Here is a 23,002-nt window from a genome sequence, read left to right as displayed (position 1 = left end):
TTCAGCATGGAGCTGCCACCAGCCCATACCCTGCTCTGTGGGCCACACACACACACAGGTGCTCAAAACATACACTAGGGGCACAGGGTTGTACCCCCACCCATGGATGCCATAAGGGTATCCCATGGGTCTGTACACCAAACTAAGAACAGGAAGAGCTGTACTGCCAGGAGTCCCACATGAACTCCTGGGCAGAAAACTACAGAACACAAATGAAAAAGGACTACAGGACTAGGTCAGGGAGGCCCTGCCCCTCCAATGCATTTCCAGCACAAAGTGTCGTCCGCATGTACATGCTCCATTGTCTATCTCCTTTTGTTTGGCCATTCAACATTGTCAGATCTCGCTGCTCTGTCTTTCACCCAGATTTGTGCTCTTTTCTCCGGGAGCATCCCCGTTTGCAGTTTCCCCTCTTCATACATCAATATGATGTTTAGGTCTCCACATGTAATGATATGCTGATTCTTACTTCAATCAGATTTGTCCACCTGGTTAATTATTTATTTTATGAAGTTTTTATTCTCGCACATCTTCACACTCCAGTATATAATCAGCATTATTTCGATTTCCTGATCCTCATTCAGTTTCCTCATTTTTCCTATCTAGACAAAGGGATTAGAATTCGATGTCCACACCATCTTCAACTCTCTGTCCACCTTAATCATTGTCAAGAGGCCGGAATATGGTCTTCCTGATCTTTCTTTTCCTGCTGGATTCAGATATACCTCATAACCCTCACAGGCTGATTTAGATCCTATCCAGGCTTCTTGTAGGCAGAGTAGGTCATATTTTACAAGTGTTCTCACCTTTTCTGAGAACAGAGTTTTAAAACCTCTTGTATTCCATGATGCGATGTATTGTTCCTCCCCTCAGCATAACTACTTGTTTTTGGGTTTTGCAAGTACCCCAGCTAACCAATCCCAGTTTTCCTCTTTCTCCACTTCTTGTTGTATACTTTCCGTCAATTTTATATTTTTCTTTGTTTGTTGGTATTGTCAATGGTAAATTAATAATTTTTGCTGGAGGTACGGCTCATCCTTTTAGTCTTTTCCTCTACACGCTCTCCGATTTTCTGTACTCTCATTTCAGGCTCGTTATCCTCACTTTCGTTTTCAGCCATCACTCTTTTCTTTCTCTGGCTAGCCATCGGCTCCCGTATCTCTTTTCTCTCTAGCACCTTCCTCCTGTTCGTTCTAACTCTGGGCCCCTGCTCCTCATGTTTCTTACAATCCGCAAGATTTCGGTTTTGGGGATCCAGGGCATCAGTTATCTTGTGGTCACTTAACTCGTACCCTAACGGTAGGAGCTTGTCGCTGGACTCCAATAATGTTTCTTTAATTAGATGGGATTTCAGCGGCAGTATCACCCAGTCCATTATTTTCTCATTAACAAACCCTACTACTCGAATGTCATCTGTGGAGACACATCTCATCGTCTGTGTATGTCGGAGCAGCTTCATTACGTTCCTGCGATTTAAGATGGAGTCTTGGGTCCTGTAATTATTCTCTCTAATCGGACTTTGTTCTCTTTATTTTCCAGGCTAGTCTTGTACTCTTGCATGCCCCACTTACCTCTTTTTGGTGGTTGCTTCTCTATCAGGGTATTCTTCACCTTTACTTCCTTCTCTCTTTGTCTAGAGTCTTTCCTCTTGGTCGTTACTACAGCCGTTCTTTTTTCTTCCAGAGTTTTAAAATATAGATATTTTGCTGATGTCGAGTTGGACCTTTCCTTATTGCCCAAAGACTGCTTCCCTATCTCTGCCCACTGTGAGCAGCTTAGATTATTCTATTCCTCGTCATCATTACCCCTTTCCATTATTTCTATTAAGTCGCTGAGGCATGTTTCCGAGGCCGAGTCATTCTCATCCCCTTCATTCACCCGGTCTCTCGAGTTATTTGTATCTTCAATCTGCAGTACAGGAACTTTATCCCTCGGCATCGCCATTTCTCTTCTTGATCGTTTTGGCTTTGTATTATGTCCAACCTTAGGGTGGTTCTTATATTTCTTAAAAAGGTTCAGGATCCATTAGATTTCCTTTTAGGTCCAGCTTTAATATTTTTGTATTTGTTCCCATTTTGTTCTATTTGGGATTGAGTTAACAGTACCCCTACCCCATGTCTTTTCAATGGTTGAGCTGTTTGAAATATTGAAAAGTTGTTTATTTCTTTTCCCCCTTCATGAGGGGCACTTAGACTTTGTTTCACTTCCTCCCCTTTCCGCATCGAGCATTGATCATCTCTTGGTGCAGGTTCTGTATATACAGCATTTACTGCCATCCTCTCTCTGGGGCCCACTTAACACACAACGACCTCCAGCCTTTTTTGTATATGATCTTCAATCAAGTGAACAACCCCTCCTGTCCTGTTCTCAGGATTCTGTCGCACATTCTGATGTTGATCCGTACCCTTTATTACTTGCACCTTCTCTTTTCTAGCCACCTCTCTTTTCCATTGACTCCACATCCATTTACAGTCTTCTACTATAGCCTCCATTAATGTAGTCCTCACTTGCCTCTCTTCTAGCCATATCGTATAAACGATTTTGCCAATTGATTGAGGCTTCTGCCTCTATCTAATCTCTCTTCCACCTTTTTTATGAAGCTCTCCATTCCTGTCATGTTTGTATGTGTCATTGCAATTAGCATGGCCTGATCTTGTAGAGAAGTGTTAATGGATTTATAAAGTTTCATACAAGGGGCTATTGATATAGTTAAATCTGCCATCCTTGAATGTTGAATGTGAAAAAGATCTTCAGTGCTTCCATATCTTTCTCTGCAATTCCCCCTACATTCCTGGAATGATTTCACATGGCGAGTCCTTGTGGATGGAGTGGAGCTACTGACACGAGTAGGACTAATTTCCCATCCTGAACCAGCATCTTCTCTCCCTAGCATAGTGGACTATTTGTCGGGTGCCTTGGTTATTCCTGCCACTCCTTCACTTTCTCCTCTCTAGCTCTCCTTTGTAGAGTTTCTGGGTGTGCGGGCCTCTGCCAGTCCTAGTTGCTACTTTCTAAATTCCGTCTCTCACTCTTTCAGTCAGTTGATTCTCTTGACTGACTTCCTCCCGGAGTCATTCCTTTGATTGATGGCTCCATATTTTCAACGCTGTTTGAGGATAGAATTTCATAGTCTAGTGCTGCTATTTTCTCATTTATTGCTGACATGCTTTTCCACTTTTGTAGTGATATTTGTTCTGTTAATTCCGATAGATCTCTTGCAAATCTGGCCGCCAATACTGAATTCCTTAGCTCTCTGGGCCCCGGGCTCATTGTCGCCAATGGCCCTCACCAGGGTTTTCCAGATGTAACCAGAGTAACGTTCCTCCTCTTCCTGCCTGTTGTATGTAGCCAGATTCTCAATTTGGTATTTCCATTTTATGCCTTTCCCCATTTTTTGGTTGCTCTCCTGACCCCTCCTTTCTTTTTCAGGGGACCCAAATACTTCTGGGTCTAGAACCTCCACCATTCCCCGCTCAGGTTGCCACAGCTCTTCATTAGGATCGTCCGCCTTTTCACTTACCCGTAGTACACTTCCATAGGAATTCCCACATTCGACCCGAGGGGTCTGATCTTTATTTTCTCAGTCTCAGGGTAATTTAGCCTCAGGCTTTCTTTGTGGCCTGGCTTCTCCAAATCTTGGGTTTTCTCTTCTCTCAATGCTCCCCTATTCTGGGGCGTCCACTCTAGTACTGAGTGTATTATAAACTCAGTTACCCCTCTGGTGTAAGGTAGCTTATCTACCTCCTGGGTTGTCCTCGGCTCGCTTTGTTGCCTTTCCATTTCGGGATGATCATTCTCATTCTGCAGTATCAACTGTGCTTCCTCTCCTCTACTTCTAGGGATCTTTCTCCCGCTATGTCTCTGTCAGCCCAATCCATAGAATATTCCCTTCTTAATAGTAGAGCCGGGGATTTAGGCTTTGCTTTAAGATTGGGGCGGTGGAGGGGGTCTCAAGGACAGTGTCCCCACCCCCTTCCTTCATCATCATCCTTGAGTCCTGTTGCACATGGTCACGCTCTGCTTCAATTCTACTCCCTCCCCTGATTTAGTCTAGTTTGCACGTCGTCTCACATAGGATCTCGTGAAAACTTTCGCCCTCCAGTTCACTGGCTTGCCAACCTTCAGATGTTAAGTCCTCCCGATCGGGTAGCCAGACTGGGGCTTTCGTCTCAATTTTTGCAGACCGCCGAGGAGTGATTAGGCGGCAGGCCGTGCAATCTTACCTGATGTCTTGTCCTGATACCAGGCTGCTCTCGAGTCATCACCGGCCGCTCAGCCATCTGCCTCAAGTTGAAGTCACGGCACAACCCTGGTTCCGCTGCCACCACCTAAAACCAGCCAACACCACTTGAGCACCACTTTCGCTCCGCTTTTGCAGAGTATAGCAGTTTTAAGTGGTAGATGCTTCCGGTCACACATTCTGCCTGCAGCGGGTTAAAGGGCAACACACCAATACAACACACCACCCAACACCACTTCAGCACCACTTTCTTAATTGCAATTCTACTTGTGATGTGCGCACTTAGTTGACTCTGCAAAAGCATTTCAAATGCAGTTAAAATTCAGAATAAATTACTGTTAGTGAAGATATCCATAGAATTCTCCAAAGGGAGTTATGATGGCAATCTGGAAATTAAGATATAGAACATTTGAATTGTAGAAAGCTGGTCTGAATGATACCCGGACGAGGGCAACATTTGGGTCAAAATAGAGTATGAATTATATTACAGTGTACCTTTTCAAACGACTTCTTGTAAAAACACAAGTACTTAGCAGGTTGAAAAGGTGTCCAGTCAAAGTTTCTAAACAAAAGTTTTGAATGACAAAAATTCTGAAACAAAAGAAGTTTTGAATGTATTTTTTTTAATATTAAAGGGTTTATTTTAAGTTTGTATAGATAAGTGTTTTTTTAAACAGAGGTTTGGAGGAACCCCCATAAAAAAAAATAATAAAATAAAATGTAAATTCTAAACTAATTTCGACACTTTTGTGTCGAAACAGTCACTATGAACCGGTGGAATACCACCTTGAATAAATAACACATTAAGCAGTTAGAAGATGAACATTTTTAATTTTGTCTACTACTAATTTAATATGCCACTGCATCTGTACAATAAGAATTGGAAAACTGGTTATATGCCATGAACCAAAGGATGACAAACGGATAATGCAACGCGCTTTACGATCTTTATGATGACAGGCTTCAAAGCCAATTATCTTACTTCCTCTGCTCAGCTGCAGATTGTATATATGGGTATGACCTTGAGAAATGGGGTTTGAATGGAGCAACTCATTGTTAGGCAGAAACCTGTGCAGTTCCCTTAGGGACCACTGCAAAAGATTTAAGACTACAGGTGTTTGGCAGTAAACCCACTTGGTAGCGCAGTCTGTACCACACAGATTCACTTGGTAGCTGTGGCTGAGCAGTCAGACTTCCCTCAAGAAGCGTTAGGCAGTATGCATAGTATGCACAATAGGTACAGAGACACAGTAGTACAAACAAACACTGACCAGAGCTTTGGTGTAAAAGTATATAATTATTTATTTAAAAACACACTTGTAATTTACACTAGCAAAAACGAGGTGAGTAAATTCGGCACACAGTCACTATCATATATATACAACCCTATTCACTTATTAGACAAGTCTTAGTGAGAAACACTTATTTTCAGACAGAGGTGAGCGCTTAACATAAGATGACACTCTAATAAGTTGTAAAGAAAGGGAGGAAAAAGGCAGAGTTAAGGAAGCACAAAGTTTCAATACTTTTACAAAGAACCACAGTAAGGCAGGATAGGCAGAGTTCTACTGGAGAGCAAGGAAGTCAATTGCAAGGCCCACTCTTGGAGAGAGCAAGCAGATGGGGTCCAGGTTCACACAGTGGGGTTATGCCCAAAGAGTCTTGTAGATAGTTTGTGCAAAAAGGATGAAATTAAAGTCAGGAAAAGTTAGCTAGGTTGTCCCAGGCTAGCCCAGGTTAGAAAGTCGAGGCTTTACTGTCACCCCGAACGATCTGTCGCAAGGGAAGCCAGGCGGGACAAAGTACCTTAAGTGTGAAGGAAGCTCCGGCGGGGGCAGTTGTTCCAGACAGCAGGTGCAAGTCGGTGTTTCGTCCAGAGGAAGAAGAGGTCTCGCCGTAGAGGAAAGATGAAGGTTGTTGCACTGCCAGGGAAGAAACCAGCCGCGGAGTCCTCCGGTTAAAAGGCAGTACCCTTCTCTTCGCGGTAGTGGTAAACCGTGGTATTCCGGTTGCTGGGGTGCTTGGCATGGGCAAGGCGGCCACGAGATGCTCCAGGAAGGTGAAAAAAAGGCAAAACTGGTTATCCCCACCAGTCAAAGGAAGAAGACTCTCCGGACTGGAGATCTCCTCTGTCGTCGGGAAAAGTGGTGAGACGGTTCAGCAGGGCTCCACCGGTGGTGTCGTCGTTGCACGTCGGCTCAGCTTCCCCCTCTTCGGATTCTTTGGTCCTGTGGCAACGTCTGAAGTCCCAGTCCCCAAAGCCCTGCTTTTATGCAGCACACCCCCATTCACTCAGCCTAGCTGTCAATCAAACATGCTAAGTAGTGAGCCGGCCAGCTCACCATTTGGTCCGATCACACAAGAGTGCGACTTGAGTTACCACGGTAACTCAGTCCAGGGTGCCTAAACCCCCTCCCACACCCCTTGTGGTACCCAGACAGAGTGGCACCACTTTCGGAGGCTTCTTTGGAGAAGCCTGCCAAAAAGTGGAACAAAGGGCTCGACTTGGGTTGGAGTCACAGAAGAGAACACAAACGCCATTTTAGAATCGAGTTCTTGCAAAAAATACCAACCAGTGAATGAATATTAAATAAATAAACCAGTGGTATGTTCGAGGCTATAAGAATTAAATAATTAAAGTTGGTAGCCTCGAACAATGGGAAAATCCCATAGAGATATTCGCGGTCGAATATAAAAAGTAGTATCCACTGCCACCAGCCAAAACTCGATCAGGGGGGACGGAGACGTGCCCCCTCGAACAACAGACCCCGGGGCAATCGAATTGCCCCGACCAGTACGTCCACAATATGATGGTTTGTACTGGTTTCTGTTCATAAGTTGGGACTAGCAAAGCCAAATGGTGACTTTACATGCCCTGGGAGACAGTAGTCAGTCCCAGGGTATGGAGTCTATGTTGGGTGGTCGCTACGACACCCCTGGGTTACGGCACGGAGGGTGCTGTGTAACCCACATCAAAAAAACACATGAGACCCTATGGAGTAAAGGACCCCATAGCCCATAAAACACATGGAAAGTTAAAGGAACACCTCAAATCATGTCTAAGAGTGGGAGCAAAAGAATCTCACTATTAGCAGAAGAGAAAAAAAAAATAAAGCCCAAAAAACCAGCAAAGCTACTGGGGGATTCTCCCTAACACTCAGTAACAAGTTAGTTTCGCTTTGATGATCATTTAGACTTCCACTCAATTGTATCAAATGCAACACAATCAAAAATGTATAAAAGCTTGTCTGATCCTAAGGGGCGTGGGGTGGATTACTCTTTTCTGTACAGAGGTCTATGTGTGCTTTGAGTGTCTTGTGTAGTACTGTGGAAGGAACAAGTTACTTACCTGTAACTGTTGTTCTCCAGCATTGGTCTGGCATGGATTCACATGCTCATGAATATTCCCCGTCAGGCTGGGAATCCTCGGTAAAGAAAAAAAATAAAATCAGTTTCAGTTTTGTTTCTGAACTGTCTTTCTCCTAATAACCAATCACTGGTCTCTGGGTCATACTGCCCCCAGCCAATGACTGCCCTCTACCTAAGCCCCTCCTCTGGCAGCCATCTTCAGATTTTTACCGCACGTTCAAGTGTTGGGAGTCCTCGTGCTATAGCTCTCGAGCTTTTACTGCGTTTTGTGATTTTTCAAAGAGTTTAACCTCATTCTTTCAATCAATCGATTGAAGCTCCACCGTTTCTACTTCCGATCAACAGGGGCCCATTTCAGAATGTTCTATGCCCCTCAAGGGCGAAATTTTCGTCGAGTTTCACTTCTTGGAGACTTCCGGAAGATCTTTGAGGCCTACCCCGCGTGGACATGGCCCAGGACAAAGGAAACCCGACGCCCGGATCCAAGCTGTTCAGAAGCTGCCCTGGATGCGGATTACAGAATGTCTTCAAGGAGGATGAGCATTCCCGATGACTGTACTGCCTTCACGAAGACAAAACGCACATGGAAAAGGACTGCGTTTTGCAAGAACATGTCTGAACGGACTATGAAGGATCGTCGTATCCGCCTCACCAACTGGCTGGAAAGGAAAAGCCCAGCAGTAGGTGAGAAGAAGAAGAAGTCCGAGCGGTCTTCTAAGACCTTTGAGGGCGCCCCGGTGACAGGGGCCCAACAGAAGGCAAAGCACCGCGAGCGCCGATCAGTCGGGCTCCTCGGCTGCCAGGCAGGGTGCATTATCACCGACGGCATCAACCACGAGCTAACGCTTTGGCTCGGGCAAGACAAAGTCAGGGAACCCAGGTAAGATTCGGGAGAAGTCCCGGTCTATCCCAACGGAGACAACCAAGGAGGAACGAGGCGGTGACCCTCCCCCCAAGGTGAAGGCCTCAGGCGTGCCTAATGTCGTGAAGGCCCCGATTCACCCGGTCAAGGCCTCAATCGAGGGAGTCGTTGTGGCCCTGGCGAAGCCTGCGGAAGCTACCCCAGTGGAGGCGACCTTGGGGCCTAGAGTTTCCCTGCTTGGCAGGCGTCACAAAGATCCTGAACAATAAATTTGAGGAGGCCCGGTCATACGGGAGGAATCCCGACGAGGCGGACGAAGAAAGCGACAGCGGTGCCGACGAGGAACTGAGAGCCATGGAGGGGACGCAGCCTGCTCCCCAACCATCGCAGCGGTGCCTATTCCACAAGACAACTCGGGGGCGATCTTGATGGCGATTCAGGCCTTGTGTACAGAGATAAGGACAAGGTTGCCCTTACCCCCGACGGACGATCCCGTGGAACCTAGACCATCGGAAAGTCCACCAAGCAAGCAGAGGAGAATTCAACCCCCCTCCCTTCCAGCCTTCACAGCCTTCATCTCCTTCCTATGTTCCGAGGGAAGAGACAGGAACGGAGATGGCGACGACGGGGACGGATGACGACGGTGGTGACGAGGGAATGGACCTTCCTTCACCACCCCATCGGGCCTCCCAGCCCGATGAAATTGGCTCCTTCCACGTCATGATCGCTCCGAGCTTTACCAGCTCTGCCCCGAAGAGCAGAAGGAGGAAGGGTTCCTCTAACAACGGCGTGAGGCCAAGAGGAAGACGGTCTTCTCGGTTCCATTACTGAACGACATCTGGGACGAGGGGCTGACGCTCCTGAAGAACCCGTCCACGGCTCCAGCTAAGAGAGACCGGTACGAGAAGAAGTACTGGGTCCCGGATTCCGCCCCTATGTGCCTTAGGGCACAGCCGTCCCCGAATTCGGTCGTCTCGGCGGCAGCCAAGAAGAAAGCGGTGGGGGCGACGGCTTCGACTTCCCCGCCGGACGGCGAGGGGAAGAAACTGGATGCCATGGGACGGCGTGTCATCTCGTCTGCGGCAACAACGAGTAAAGTGGCCAACGCCCTCGCGATTGTGGCACGCTACGACAGGGAGCTGTGGTTTAAGATCGCTCCCCTGCTGGACGTCCTGCGGGACGACAAGAGGGCTGAGGCCCTGGAGATCCTACAGGAAGGCGAAGTGGCCTCGGACCACACCATTATGGTGGCCACGGACATTGCTGACACCGGTTTTCGCCAGATGGGCAACAGCGTTTGCTTCCGTCGGCGCGGCTGGCTCAAGGCGACAGATTTCCGCCAGGACGTTCAGACCATGGTTCTGGACATGCCCTCCTACGGGAACAACCTGTTCGGCAAGACAGTGGACGATTCACTGCAGGCCATCAAGGCAGACACAGACTGCTCGGGCCTTGGGTGTCCAACAGCGGCGGCTGTCCTTTCGGAATACCGGAGGCAAGCAAGGTGCCTCCAAAGGATTCGGCAGCAGTTCCTCGTCATACCGCCAGGCTGCCCGCTCCTCGTCACAGGAGGCCTACAGAGGACGCGGCAAGACCGGAGGATCTCGTCAACAAGGAGGCCAAGGCGGCAAGGCCGCGGCCAAGCAGGACTGAACCGGCCGTAGCGTCGGGCTGAGATTCGTCAGCGTGTGGGAGTCCATCTCCACCGACCGTTGGGTGCTGGATGCCCTGGCCCGCGGGCACACACTGGAATTTCTATGGAAGTGCCCCCGTATTCAACTGCTACTGGAGGTACGAGCGATGCTAAAAAAGGGAGCCATCGAACTCGTCCCAAAGAGGCTCCGGGGCTCCGGAGTATACTCGCGCTACTTCCTCATAAGGAAAAAGACCGGAGGATGGCGACCCATCCTGGACCTTCATCGTCTAAAAAAGTACATCAAGTCCCAGAAGTTCTGGATGGTCACCCTCCAGCACGTGCTGGGGCAGCTGGAGGAAGGAGACTTCCTATCGTCGCTGGACTTGGAGGATGCATACTTTCACATCCCCATTCTAAAAGGACATCGAAACTTCCTGCGATTCCTGGTCCAAGGGCGACACTATCAGTTCAAGGCCCTTCCCTTCGGATTGAAGTCGGCACCCAGAGTGTTCACCAAGTGCCTGGCATCAGTGGCAGCGCGGCTGCGCCTACAGGGGATCCACGTCTACCCCTACCTGGACGATTAGCTCATCCGAGCAAAGATAAGGGAGCTTGCCGTCGTGCACACAGCAAAGATCGTCCAACTGCTCACAGATCTGGGATTCTCTATCAACTTTGCGAAATCCCACTTGGTACCGTCGCAAGTCGCCCTGTTCCTGGGAGCCAGGCTCGACACAGTGGCGCGATTGGCTTCTCCGTCGGAGGAAAGGACGAAGGCCAACCTGGACAAGGGGCAATGGCTGTCAACCATGGACGAGGCCAGGGTGAGGTCCATCAAGTCCCTGCTCGGCATGATGTCCTCGTGCATCTACCTTGTCCGCCTGTGCAGGCTGCGGATGCGTCCATTGCAAGAGTTCGACGCCCGTTCGATGCAAGCGGCGGGCAACTTCAAAGACAGGATCTCGCTCAACGAGACCTTCTGCCAAGCGATCTGGTGGTGGGGCACCTGTGCGCATCTGGCGGCGGGCATGGACCTTCCAGACCCCGGCGCATCAGGAGACGGACTCCCCCCTGGAGGGATGGGGAGCGCACACCAGAGATCTCCACGCAAGAGGCATTTGGCTCCCGGAGGAGAGGTCACTGCACATCAATGTCCTGGAGCTCCAAGCCGTGTTGTGGGCCCTCAGGTCGTTACTTTCGTCCCTCAAGGGCAAGGTGGTAAGGATCTTCACTGACAACACCACCACGAAGTTCTACATCCGGAAGAAGGAAGCACCAGATCCCCAGCCCTATCCAAGGAGGCCCAGGATCTGTGGCACTGGGCCGTCGCCCAGGGGATGTTTCTGATACCCTTCCATCTGGCAGGAATAAAGAACACCATTGCCGACTCACTCAGCAGCGAGCTGCACTCGTGCCACGAGTGGGAACTGCGGCAGGATCAAGCGGATCTCCTATTGCAACGATGGGGCAATCCCCATATCGACCTATACGCGACGGTGACGAACACCAAGTGCCGGAGGTTCGCCCGCAGGTTTCCCCAGCCGGGGAGCTGAGGCGATGCCTTCTCATTCCCCTGGGACGGGCTGTTCCTGTATGCGTTCCCACCGTTGCTGCTGCAACTCATCAATCAACTCAGACGGTACCGGTGCAGGATGATCCTCATCGCACCGACGTGGCCGAGGCAGATCTGGTTCCCGAACTTTGACAGGTCAGCGCCCCTTTCCCCCGATCAAACTGCTGACAGACGCGGATCTTCTCACCAGAGAAGGGGGCGCCATCCTCCACCACGACCCGGGGTCGCTGAACTGGCTCCTGCAGCACTAGGTTTGGTGGGTACAATATCCGGGCTGACTGCAAGGTGGTGCTTGCAAAGGCCAGGGCGTCCTCGACTCAAGTGCTATGGACACAAATGGAACAGGTCCTCTATCTGGTGCCGTGCACATAAGATTAACCCTCTGCGGATTACGGCCCCGTACCTATTGTCGCTGGCCAAAGCGGGGCAAGGTCATGCCTCCATCAAGATCCATCTAGCAGCGATTTCCCACTACACCAGAACTCTAGGGCGATCATCTCTATGGTCCCACCGCCTGGTGAATGAGTTCATGAAAGGACTGTTCCGGTCATTCCTGCCGGTGAAGGCTCCGGCCCCGGCGTGGGAGCTCAACGTGGTGCTGAGCAGGCTCATGGGGCCACCATTTCGAGCCGTTACACTCGGCACCGTTGAAGTTCCTATCGTAGAAGACAGCGTTTCTTGTGGCCATCACCTCTGCACGATGAGTGGGAGAGATCCAGGCCCTCTCCTGTAAACCTCCATACCTGACGTTCCACGAGACGAGGGTAGTGCTGAGGACACACCCCTCCTTCATGCCCAAGGTGCCGTTGGACTTCCATCTCAACGAGCCTTTGGTGTTACCCCTTTTCTTTCCGTCGCCTTCGTCGCCAGCTGAGAGGGCTTTGCACTCACTGGGTGTGGCTAAAGCGCTGAAGTTCTAAGTGGACCACACGAAGACCCTTTGGAAGACATCACAGCTATTTGGAAACTTTGGACATGTGAACCAAGGGAAGGCCCTCTCGAAGGCTTCCATTTCCAGATGGCTCTCCGGCTGCATCATGCACCATCACCGATTGGCAAACGGACCGTTGCCCGGCCGTCCAGGAGCCCATTCAACCAGAGTGATCGCTGCTGCCACGGCGTTCTTGTCTGGTGTGCCCTTGTTGGACATCTGCAGGGCTGCTACGTGGAGGTCGATGCACACCTTCACGAGATTCTACTGCGTCGACTGGAATTTCAGGGTGGTGTCCAGAGTCGGCCAGGCAGTGCTGCGCAACCTGTTCGCCTGAAGGTGGGCCTGGTGAGGAGGTAAGAGATGCTTAATGTCGAGCTGATGTACTGCTTAATGTTGAGCCTTGCCACCTCACGTGGTTGTCCATGTGTGTACTGCTATGTATTCATGAGCATGTGAATACATGCCAGACCCCATGCTGGAGAAGGAACAAGTTACTTACCTGTAACTGTTGTTCTCCAGCATGGGTCTGGCATGGATTCACATGCGAACCCTCCCTCCTACCCTTCTGCGGCTCTTCTCTTGGTCCTACTGCCACTTTACGTGCTATCAAATCTGAAGATGGCTGCCAGAGGAGGGGCTTAGGTAGAGGGCAATCATTGGCTGGGGGCAGTATGACCCAGAGACCAGTGATTGGTTATTAGGAGAAAGACAGTTCAGAAATGAAACTGATTTTTTTTTTCTTTACCGAGGATTCCCAGCCTGACGTTGGGAATATTCATGAGCATGTGAATCCATGCCAGACCCCATGCTGGAGAATAAACATTCTCTTGAAATGGGCGGAGCCAAAATTATCTCTGCATTTGATTTATGCAACACTACTCTAAGCTCCATTGGTGAATTGCTAAAGAATAAGAAATTAAAATTTCCGATGAAGTTCAAACTCTGGCAGGATGGTGCACCAGGCAAGTTGAATCCAGGATAAAAGATTGACAGGTTTGTGGGTGTGCATAGAACACACATGGGAAAAACCCTGGCAGGAGACTATAGCAGGCAAATTGAGAGGACTAAGAATGTGGATAAGAAAAGCCAGGGTAGGAGAGTATACCAGGCAAAGTGAGACACACAAAAGTGCACACGAGAGAAACCCTGGCAGGAGAGTATACCAGGTGAATGCAAATTGCAAGTGTGTTCTTACCAGAAAGCCCTGGCAGGAAAGCGTACCAGGCAGTGGCAAGTTAAACAGTGTGCATTATATTAGCATCCAAGGAGGTCCTGAGAAGAACAAGTTACTTACCCGTAGTAACGTTCTTTCAATTGGATGTTCCCTCCCACGTATTCCTCATCTTTTGATATATCCATAACCAGCTTTAGCTGCTTCAGAATGTATTCTAGCAGGGGGCGATGTACGTTGATGCCTGTCGACTCGATGTAGACTTCACAACTGGTACATATAGCGTAGGCCTTGACTGTTGGCTTCAGTTCTCTTTTTATGCATATTTTCAATGTTCTTTCTTGGTGTACCTTGCATAGCACAGTGTTTCACCCTGAAAGAACAAACTAGGAAATTCTACTACAGGTAAGGTTGGGAGGGGTGATGAGGAATAAGTGGGACGAACATCCAATCGAAAGAACGCTACCACAGGTAAGTAACTTGTTCTTCGAATGGATTGTATCCTCCCACGTATTCCTCATCTTTGGCAGACTCCCAAAGCAGTGTTGGATTTGGTGGCGGGAGTAAGAATTTCAGTTCCTTATAGGTTTTCATGAACCGAATGCAGGATTGCTTTTCCAAAGCTGTCATCCTGACCGAGGGAAAACTCCAGGCAGTAATGTTTTGTGAACGTGTGAATCGCAGACCATGTTGCTGCCTCACAAATACTTTTTATCGGTACATACCTTTGCATGGTTGTAGAGGAAGCCATGCCCCTGGTGGAATGGGCTCTTAACCCTTCAGGAGGATCCTTGCCTGCCAGTCTGTAACTCGGAAATAGCTAGAATGATCCACCTGGATAAGGTCTGCTTCATAACAGCCTGACCCAGTTTGTGGCCCAAATATTCAATGAAAAAGCTGATCATCAATGCAAAGTTTTGACAGCCTACATATATAAAAGCTCAAAGCTCTGCGAGGGGGTCCAACCTGTGCGATCTCTCCTGCTGCTTGCCAGGATGAGGTGGGGGATCAAACTATTTTGTCCTACATGAAAGTCAGAAATGATCTTGGGCAAGAATGAAGGCTTAACCCTCAGAACAACCCTATCCTTATGCAAGATAGTAAAGGATGGCTTAGATGAATGTGCCTGCAACTCATTCACTTTACAGGCTGAAGTTAGGGCTACCAAGAGAATGGTTTAAAATGTAAACCTTAAAGGACACGAGTGTAAATGTTCAAAGGGTGCACACATCAGAGGTTTCAATACCAGATTACGGTTCGGAAGTTGGAACCTGGAAACGAGATGGGGGTGGTATGGAACACATTGGTGAGCCACTTTAGAAACTGCGTCATCAATGGAATTTTTAAATAACAAAACATTCCTCTGACGAGCGTTTTAAAATGGACAGCGCCAACAAGTGGAAACTCCCAGTCCATTACGAACGCATCTCCTAGAGCGCCTCATGGGAGAAATTCCCTGGAGCAGTACAGTTTGCAGTTCTGGTTGACACCGGTCACGAACAGATCCACTTGAGGGTTTCTCCAAAGGGTGAAGATCTCTTGAAGGACTTCCTGAGCTAGTTCTCACTCATGGGAGGATGTGCTCTGCCTGCTCAGAGCGTCGACCGCTGTGTTCTCCTCTCCGGCTAGGTGAACTGCCGATAGGGAGATTCCTTCTTGAATTGCCCAATACCAGAGTTTAACACTCACCTGATTCCCGCAGAGGCGCCGGTCTTGACTGGGTGAATGCCGTATCTTCAAAGGTGATGTGTAATACAGGGTTGGCTCTTTGGGCTGGACCTCTGTGCACTGTATGTCTGACTCGAAGAGTAAGATGTCTGCAGATAGAAAATATGGGATTAATGAACTGGGGTTATTGGGTGCCTCTCTCCTCTTCCCTTTCTCTTCTCCTGTAGAACCCCAAAGGTTAACACCCTCACCTTAGGTAAGTGAACGCCGAGCTCTCCATCTGCCTCGGGGCAGGGTGCCGTGACCAGTTTCTTCACTGGATAAGGTTGCAGGCCTCTTGACCTCAGAGGACTGCTGTCCGTCGTTAACTGCATGAACGGTAAGTTCTGGGCACTTCAAATGTCTTAAAAGTCTTTTGTAATGATATCTCTTGCTTTGCAGGGTTCCGGAGATGGCGGATGGCGGGCTGATGAGAGTTGAGGATCGAACCCGCGTGAGGAATAGAAGCGCCTGGAAGCACGTAAGTAAGCGCTTGTAGCCTGCGTCACGATGCGCACTAACTGTCCCTTTTATCTTGCAGGTACAAGTTCGGAGCTTTAGAGAAGCTGAAGGGTGCTGGAATACCCACTGGATTCGGCGTGGGAAGGAGTAATGGCACGCGAGTAATAAAGTTGCCCAATGTCTTTAAACGCACCTTCTTTTGTCTTTCAGATGCGGGATGCAGCGCCGAAGGCCTCCGGAGCGTGCGAAGAGTAGGTAAGCCTTTGTCTTTCAGATGCCGGAATGCAGCGCGAGGCGTTGGTGACAGCCGATGGACCAGGTAAGAGATGCGCTGCCACTGAAGACCGTAGTGCTAACCTGTTCTTTCTTTGTCTTTACAGGTGCTGCTGAAGACTGGATTCCAGGATGGTAAGCCTTGTTCCCTTAGGCCCAGGATCAGAAGCAGAAGACACGATGAGCGTTCTGCTGCAGAGAATGCAGAATAACGCAAAGCAAGATTCATCCATCGTGTGTGGTTTAAATAGCCTCCTGTAGTGCTTAGGCGTCTCCTTCCACAGCCACGCCTAAGAAAAGAGTTCCTGCTTTCCAGAAGAGTTCCAGTGTTCTGAACCTAGGGAGTGGCTCCTGCCCCACCCAACAGGAAAAGTAGTCCCAAACAGAAGAGGATCAGGGGTTCAACTGGCAGGTAAGTAAGCAGCATGGTCTGCTGCAGGTAAGTCCACCCAAGCATTATGAGCCCGGCGGTTCCAGCGCTGGGACTGGGCATCTTTATGAGCCTGGTGCCACTGGCGCCAGGACAGGGTCCAAAAGGTCCCAATTGGGACTGGCTGGCACTCGGAACCGGGGTTATGGGTCTGCTTCCAAGGGAGTCGGGCAAGGCCTGATCTTTTGGAAGCAGAGATCATGACACAGAGCTTCATTGCCTCTCCTCACAGGGGTAGTGACCATACATCACCTCTCTTGTTGAGGTAGTACATGGCCACTGTATTGTCCATCATCATGACATTCTTTCCCTGCAAAGCGGGCAGGAAGGCCGTTAGCGCTAGTCCGATTGCTCTCTGTTCCAAAAGATTGAAATGTAATTTGAACTCCGATGGAGACCAACGACCGCTGACTGTCAAGATTGTTGGTGTGGGAACCCCACCCCGTGAGTGAGGCGTCTGTCACTACTGTTATCTCCAGGCATGGTTGCCAAAAAGGTTCTCCCTTCAGAATGTTGTCCTCGCATACCCACCACAAGATCCAGTGCGACTCTGCTTGGAACCTAAAGTAGGTCCAACATCTTTCCTGAGAACTTGGACCATTGAGATCTGAGGGCCCATTGAAGGGCGGGCCTCTGGCACCAGGAAAATGCAGGATGCATGAGACCGAGCAACCTCAAAAAAATAAATGAATAAAAAAAATCAGCGGCCAGGAGACGCTGGGCACTCTGAAATTTGGTGACCATCTGCAGAAAGTCTTGAGCCCTCACCTCAGGTGGCAAGCTCTTTCCCCAAGGATAAATCCAGCACAGCTCCGATAAACTGGAGCTTTTGAAAAAGTGTCATATGGGACATCTTGAAATTGAGGGAGAAGCCCAGCCTGTGAAGAGTTGCAGGTGACATTGAGATGAGGACTTATTCGGGAGAACGTACCCTGATCAGCCAAAATGTCCAGGTAGACGTGAATCAGGCCCCCCTCCTTGGACTCGCTGCCACCATCGCCATCAGTTTGGTGAAAACCCTCAGGCCGAATGGCAGAACTCGAAATTGATAATGAGAATAGCCAACTGTGAACCTCAGGTATTTTCTGTGCTCGAGATGGATTGGCGCATGAAAATAAGCATCCTGAAGGTCCAATGACACCATCCAGTCCTGGAGTTAGAGGGCCTGAAGGATCTGAGATGGTGTAACCATGTTGAACATGTACTTCCTGAGGAACTTGTTATAAGTATCTCAATGGGTCTCAGTCCTCCGTCTTTCTTGCATATTAGAAAATAAGGGGAATAGCATCCCTTGTTCCTCCCCGCTACCGGCACCAGTTCTACAGGGCTTTTCTCTAGCAGAGTTAAAATTTCCTGCACAAGGAGCGGATCGGGAATACTCAAAGAGAGGCTCTCCAGTGGATTGCTCTGAGGTCTCTGTATAAAAGGAAGGCAGTACCCATGGGCTATGGTTTCCAATGCCCAAGCATCTGAAGTAATGACTTGCCATTCTTCTAGATGCTCATACGGTCTGCCCCCGACTGCTGAACTGTGACTCAAGACCTCAGAGAGGTTTTGAGGCGGCTGATGCAGTGGCAGATGGTAAAGCTGTCCCGGCTTGAGCTGACTTTGCCCCTCTCCCTCGTCCACCACGAGGGAAATTTTCTTTGGCCTCTTTGACCAGCCATTCCCCTCGCTCTTCCAACTGAGTAGTAGCGAAAAGGACTACCCCTTCCAGGCTGTCCAGTAGGGCGAAAAGGCTGAGGCTGCCTAACAGCGGCACCTAAAGATTTGGCTGCCACTTTTTTGAGGTCTGCAAATTCTCAAGGCTCTCGTCAGCCTTGTTGCCAAAAAAGTGAGACCTGTCAAAGAGCACGTTGAGGAGTCTGGATTGCACATCCGGTACAACGCCCGACTTCCTCAACCACACAAATGTGTTTATAACGGTGCTAGTAGCCATGGCTCTGCAGATGGCCCAACACCTGACTGATGACTCATACATGGCTTCATTGCCATCTCCAATTATGGCTAAGAACCCGTCTCTTTACTTCCCCCTCTGGAATGTGCTCTGCCGCCATGGAAATGCAGTCCCATAGAGTGAATGCAAATTTCACAAGGGCACATGTGGAGTTCGCTGATTTAAGCACCATACTCCCTGCAGAAAATTCCTTCCTTGCCCAGGCATCTACTCTTTTGTCGTCCCTATCTGGAGGGATGGTAGAGTAAGTTGCTTGCTTAGAAGTTGCTGTAGCTGACTGTACCACTAGACTTTCTGGAGTGGGGTGTTTTGACAGGTAGTCAGGGTCACTACTGGAAGGGCTGTACTTTTTGGCCAAGTTCTTATTTACAGCTGGATTGGTTTCAGGTGTTTCCCAATTCACTGCCACCCTTTTCTGCAAAGCAATATGAAAAGGTAATATAGGATCTGACCGAGGACCCTTATCTAGGATGTCTGTCAGATCATCCTGTTCAAATTGGAACGGAGGCCTACTCCACCCCATGTAGTCCACTACCTTGGACAAGAGCTGTCTGTATGAGGCATCAGCATGCTCCCCTGCCTCTGGTCTTGCAAACTCTAGCTCAGGTGAGGTGTCCACCCCACTGGCCGTCTGTAGGTTGTCAAAGGTCTCTTAACCTTGATTCCTCAGAAATATAACTTTCCGGTATATGTGGCATACCAAAACTGGAGGCCAAATGGTGCCTCGTTTTCTGAGGGTGCATTCTCCTCGTATATTGATGTAAGGAACTTAAAACAGTCCTTCCTTGGTAAAAGGACATAAGTCTTTTCAGGTATGAAGGGTTAAATGAACAATGGATTAGATGCTGGAGGAGCCGTCAAAACTTTTTTTTACTGGCGCCCTAGGTTTTAATGGAGCGCTCAGCGCCAATGACGCAGCTGGCAATGATTGCGCAGCTGGCATTGATGCCTTCAGCGTCGATGTCGAGGGCTTGACTGGCATCGAAGGCGCAGCCAGCATCAATGGTGTTGACGACCTCGACCTATACTTGTGCTTTCGCAACAACGGATCCTTCGATGATTCGCCATCGACTCGAGGCTTTGACGGCTCTGTGAAGATCAGGCCTTCATCCCGGGCTCGAGGGCACGCAGGATTTAGGCCGAGCCCTTTCCTTCCTGGCTTCTTTGCAAGGCGCGGTAGGAGCATGGATTGGAGGCTTTTGTTCCTCAAATATTTTTAGCATCTCTGCTCTGAAAGCCTCCCAACAATGTTCTCACTGTTCTAAATAAACAGAAAGGTTCCCATATCAGTTGGTAGTAAGGTGATGAAAAGAAATGTTCAAAACCACAAAGTTCCAAGACTGGGTAGCTTCCCTTTCACCTATACTTTATTCTTCTTTCCAGAGACTAGATCACAGATGAGGTAAAGTCTCTTAGATTTCCAGTCTTTATATCCTATTGACTCTGGATTCCTCTCCGCCAACAATAGGATGCACTTCATTATTCCTAGGACTTTTGTCCCCCTGGTTTCCAATCCTCTATGTGGGCGTGGGTCCCAGACTAGTAAAGATGGTTTGGCGTCCTCCCTTGCCAAACTGAGTAATTCTCAATAAATGACTTTCACAGGGTCGTAGACCCTGGTTTCTGATATGGGTGCAGATCACAGACTAGCACAGCGTCATCACCCCCTCTTGGTTTATTGTCCAGCCAAGTGAACAACTGGTTTTGGTTTTATTTCGGGTCCAAGGCTCCCTCTTTTGGATGCAGGTCCCAGACTCGCACAGTGGCATTACTCCCCCTTGGTTTACTCTCCTGTTAAGTGAGCAACTGGTTTTTGGTTTTCTTTCAGGTCCCGGACCCTCTATTTTGGGTGCAAGTCCCAGACTCGCAAGGTGACATTAATCCCCCTCGGTTCACTCTCCTGCCAAGTGGGTAACTGTCTTTGATTTTTGGGGGGGGCTCAAGACCCTCTCAAGCTTCCTCAGACCTCTAACAACTTCTTGTAAACCCACGTACCCGTTTACTTCTTCTTGAACAGTACCAGCATTTCCCCAGTCATTGTGTTGCTCGCTGAGGCTCCGACAGTTTTTTGGGGCGAGAGGCAGGCTCTGCAGCCCTTTGGGCTGAGCCTCTCCTCGCATCCTGCGCTGCACATGGTTCACTGGAGCTCAGATAGCCTCGAGATACCGACAGCAACGCAATTGGCCCTTCAAACCAGGACCTTTGTCTGCCTTTCCTCTACCTCTCTCCGTAACTTCCCACTCGGCTTCCCTCTGCTCGCTTGGTGCAGGCAACCCGTTGTGCCTTCTCGGAAACCCGTTCTCTCGTGACTTGTTGTCAGGAGGCTCGTCTCACTCAATTTTCTCTCTCAGCTGTTTGACAGTTTAGCTTCTTTTAAACTCTTGCGCCGACCAGCTGCCTCTATTCCAGCAATTGACATCTCTGAATAAACTAGACTGTTCACATTGTTGCTTTGAAGTGATCTTCCTCGCCCCAGTAAAAATACTTTCCTCTGAAACAGGATGCGTAAAGTCTTTGAATATTTCAGGTTTGTCAAGGGTATTAAAGGTATTAAGATGGTAAACCTTACAACAGATTATATTAATTGACCCTTCAAGTGGGCATGGGGGGGATTTGGTATTGGAGATGGGGCTGTGATTATCAAGTGGATGAATACTGTTCTCCCTGAGAATAATTGCCCCTAATTCCATAGGGGGCTTCTCTCCCCCATGTGATCCTCCCTCGGTGCACAACGCCCAAGGGGATGATTGTACTGTGGACACACCACCCTGGCCACACAGGAAAGGTCTCCCCCCTGGGGAAGCAGGGACGGCATCCTTAGATTCGTTACACAATGCATTCAATTTTCCTAAATGTGGATATGGAAGATCAGACACTTGAATGCATGATTATTTAGGTTTATTTCTTCACCATAGTCAAAACTAATTCATGAATCAAAAATCAACGAAAGGACCACTTCATAGAGGGCATCCATCCACATTGAGTTCATCCTTGGATCTATGTGTAAAATAAACCACTGATTGATTGCCCCACCCCGTAGCTAGATCACCTAATAAAGGTTTGAATTACTAAACAATTGCCACCAAGACATTTGGCCCAACAAACCCACAAAGGAACAGATTAAACACCCTAAACTTGAACGGCTCATGTACTGTTAAAGAAAATGAAAATAAATTAAAGATTCATGCCAAAAGATAGGAGAATGGCAACTGAGCTGCTGAATAAAGCAGCTCTAAACGCAAGTTTCAAGAGGCCTTCCTGGATTGGTGGAAGCGAAGCTAAATGGGCACTATAGGGCTCTAATTTCTAAGAACACTACATCCCGGTGGAAAACAAATGACCAGCCCGACTAGAAGAATAAGCTTTAAAGAATGTATTGTTCCATTGTGTTTTGGGACCATACACATACATGGGGAATGTGTCTACAAATGACTATTCTGGTGAGCACCTGAAATCAAACATTTTTCCTTAAATTCATATTGTGAACCCACTCTTTATATGCCACAAAGAAAGCCTTTGGGAGTGAAGACTTGAAAGGGAACATACATTGTCAGCAGGGTTCCAGTAACGTACTCTGTACCTGAAAGAGGGCTGCAATCATGTGCCCAGAATTGTGACAGAAAAAAAGCTACAGTTTACACAGTGCACCAGCAAATAGTGATAGTTGCCTAAAGGCAAAAGTGACAAAATACCATGCACAACAAGTTCAGTTTCAAGGCAAATATCATAAACCAAGTAGGATGACTGTCATATCTTACCCGACACATGAAGTCCAGCAGTGTAGCAGTGATGGCAGGGTGAGGTTTCATTGAGTGGTGCATTACCAGGATTGCAGGTTCTGAAAGGGCAAAAAGTAATTGGCCATTAGAAAAGCAGCACAAGTTCGGCCTTCCACCTTCAAATATGAAAGGATACCAGGCTAGTACAAACTACTGGTGCCAAGGTCTTTTGTCGAGTACTGCTAGTTGACAACACCATAACATCCATACAAAGTGGACATTCATCCCAGTATGGGAAGGTTCCAAAAGGGGCTTCTTCACAGATTTTTAAATCCCAAGCAGACACTTGGTCCATGTACCTAGACCCAAAACACATCCACCCGAATCAGTTTTCCGCCAAGTTACTCTTTGTCCATACCAATGGTCAGACCTACATGGACAAGGTAAGGATGATGAATGGGGCAAGACGACTAAGACTGGATTAACAATAGAAGAACCACTGTGATTCAAAATTAAGTTACCCGTAAATATGAAATTACAGCACATCTACAACTACTTTAAGAACATTTCCAGGCAGCCCGGAAACAGGGAGTCTTCAACAAAGCAGTTGTAGCTGTTCAACTTTGGTATCCTATTCTCTCATTTGGGTGGAGTGTAATTCACCATTGA

The 23,002-nt window shown here is 48.5% G+C and overlaps 1 protein-coding gene across 2 annotated transcripts in view; it reads right to left on the bottom strand.

The window, feature by feature from the left end:
* The window catches only part of INTS3 (integrator complex subunit 3), a 1,800,341-nt gene that overhangs the window by 1,204,709 nt on the left and 572,630 nt on the right, over nucleotides 1-23,002 (bottom strand). For both annotated transcript variants that reach the window (XM_069651244.1, XM_069651252.1), the window contains exon 12: nucleotides 22,373-22,452. In XM_069651244.1, the coding sequence (XP_069507345.1) occupies nucleotides 22,373-22,452 (80 nt within the window). The remainder of the gene's footprint in view (nucleotides 1-22,372; nucleotides 22,453-23,002) is intronic.

This window comes from Ambystoma mexicanum, chromosome 1p, assembly GCF_040938575.1.
Source record: "Ambystoma mexicanum isolate Mex_15411 chromosome 1p, UKY_AmexF1_1, whole genome shotgun sequence".
Classification (NCBI taxonomy): domain Eukaryota; kingdom Metazoa; phylum Chordata; class Amphibia; order Caudata; family Ambystomatidae; genus Ambystoma; species Ambystoma mexicanum.
This window is presented reverse-complemented; position numbering and strand designations above follow the sequence as displayed.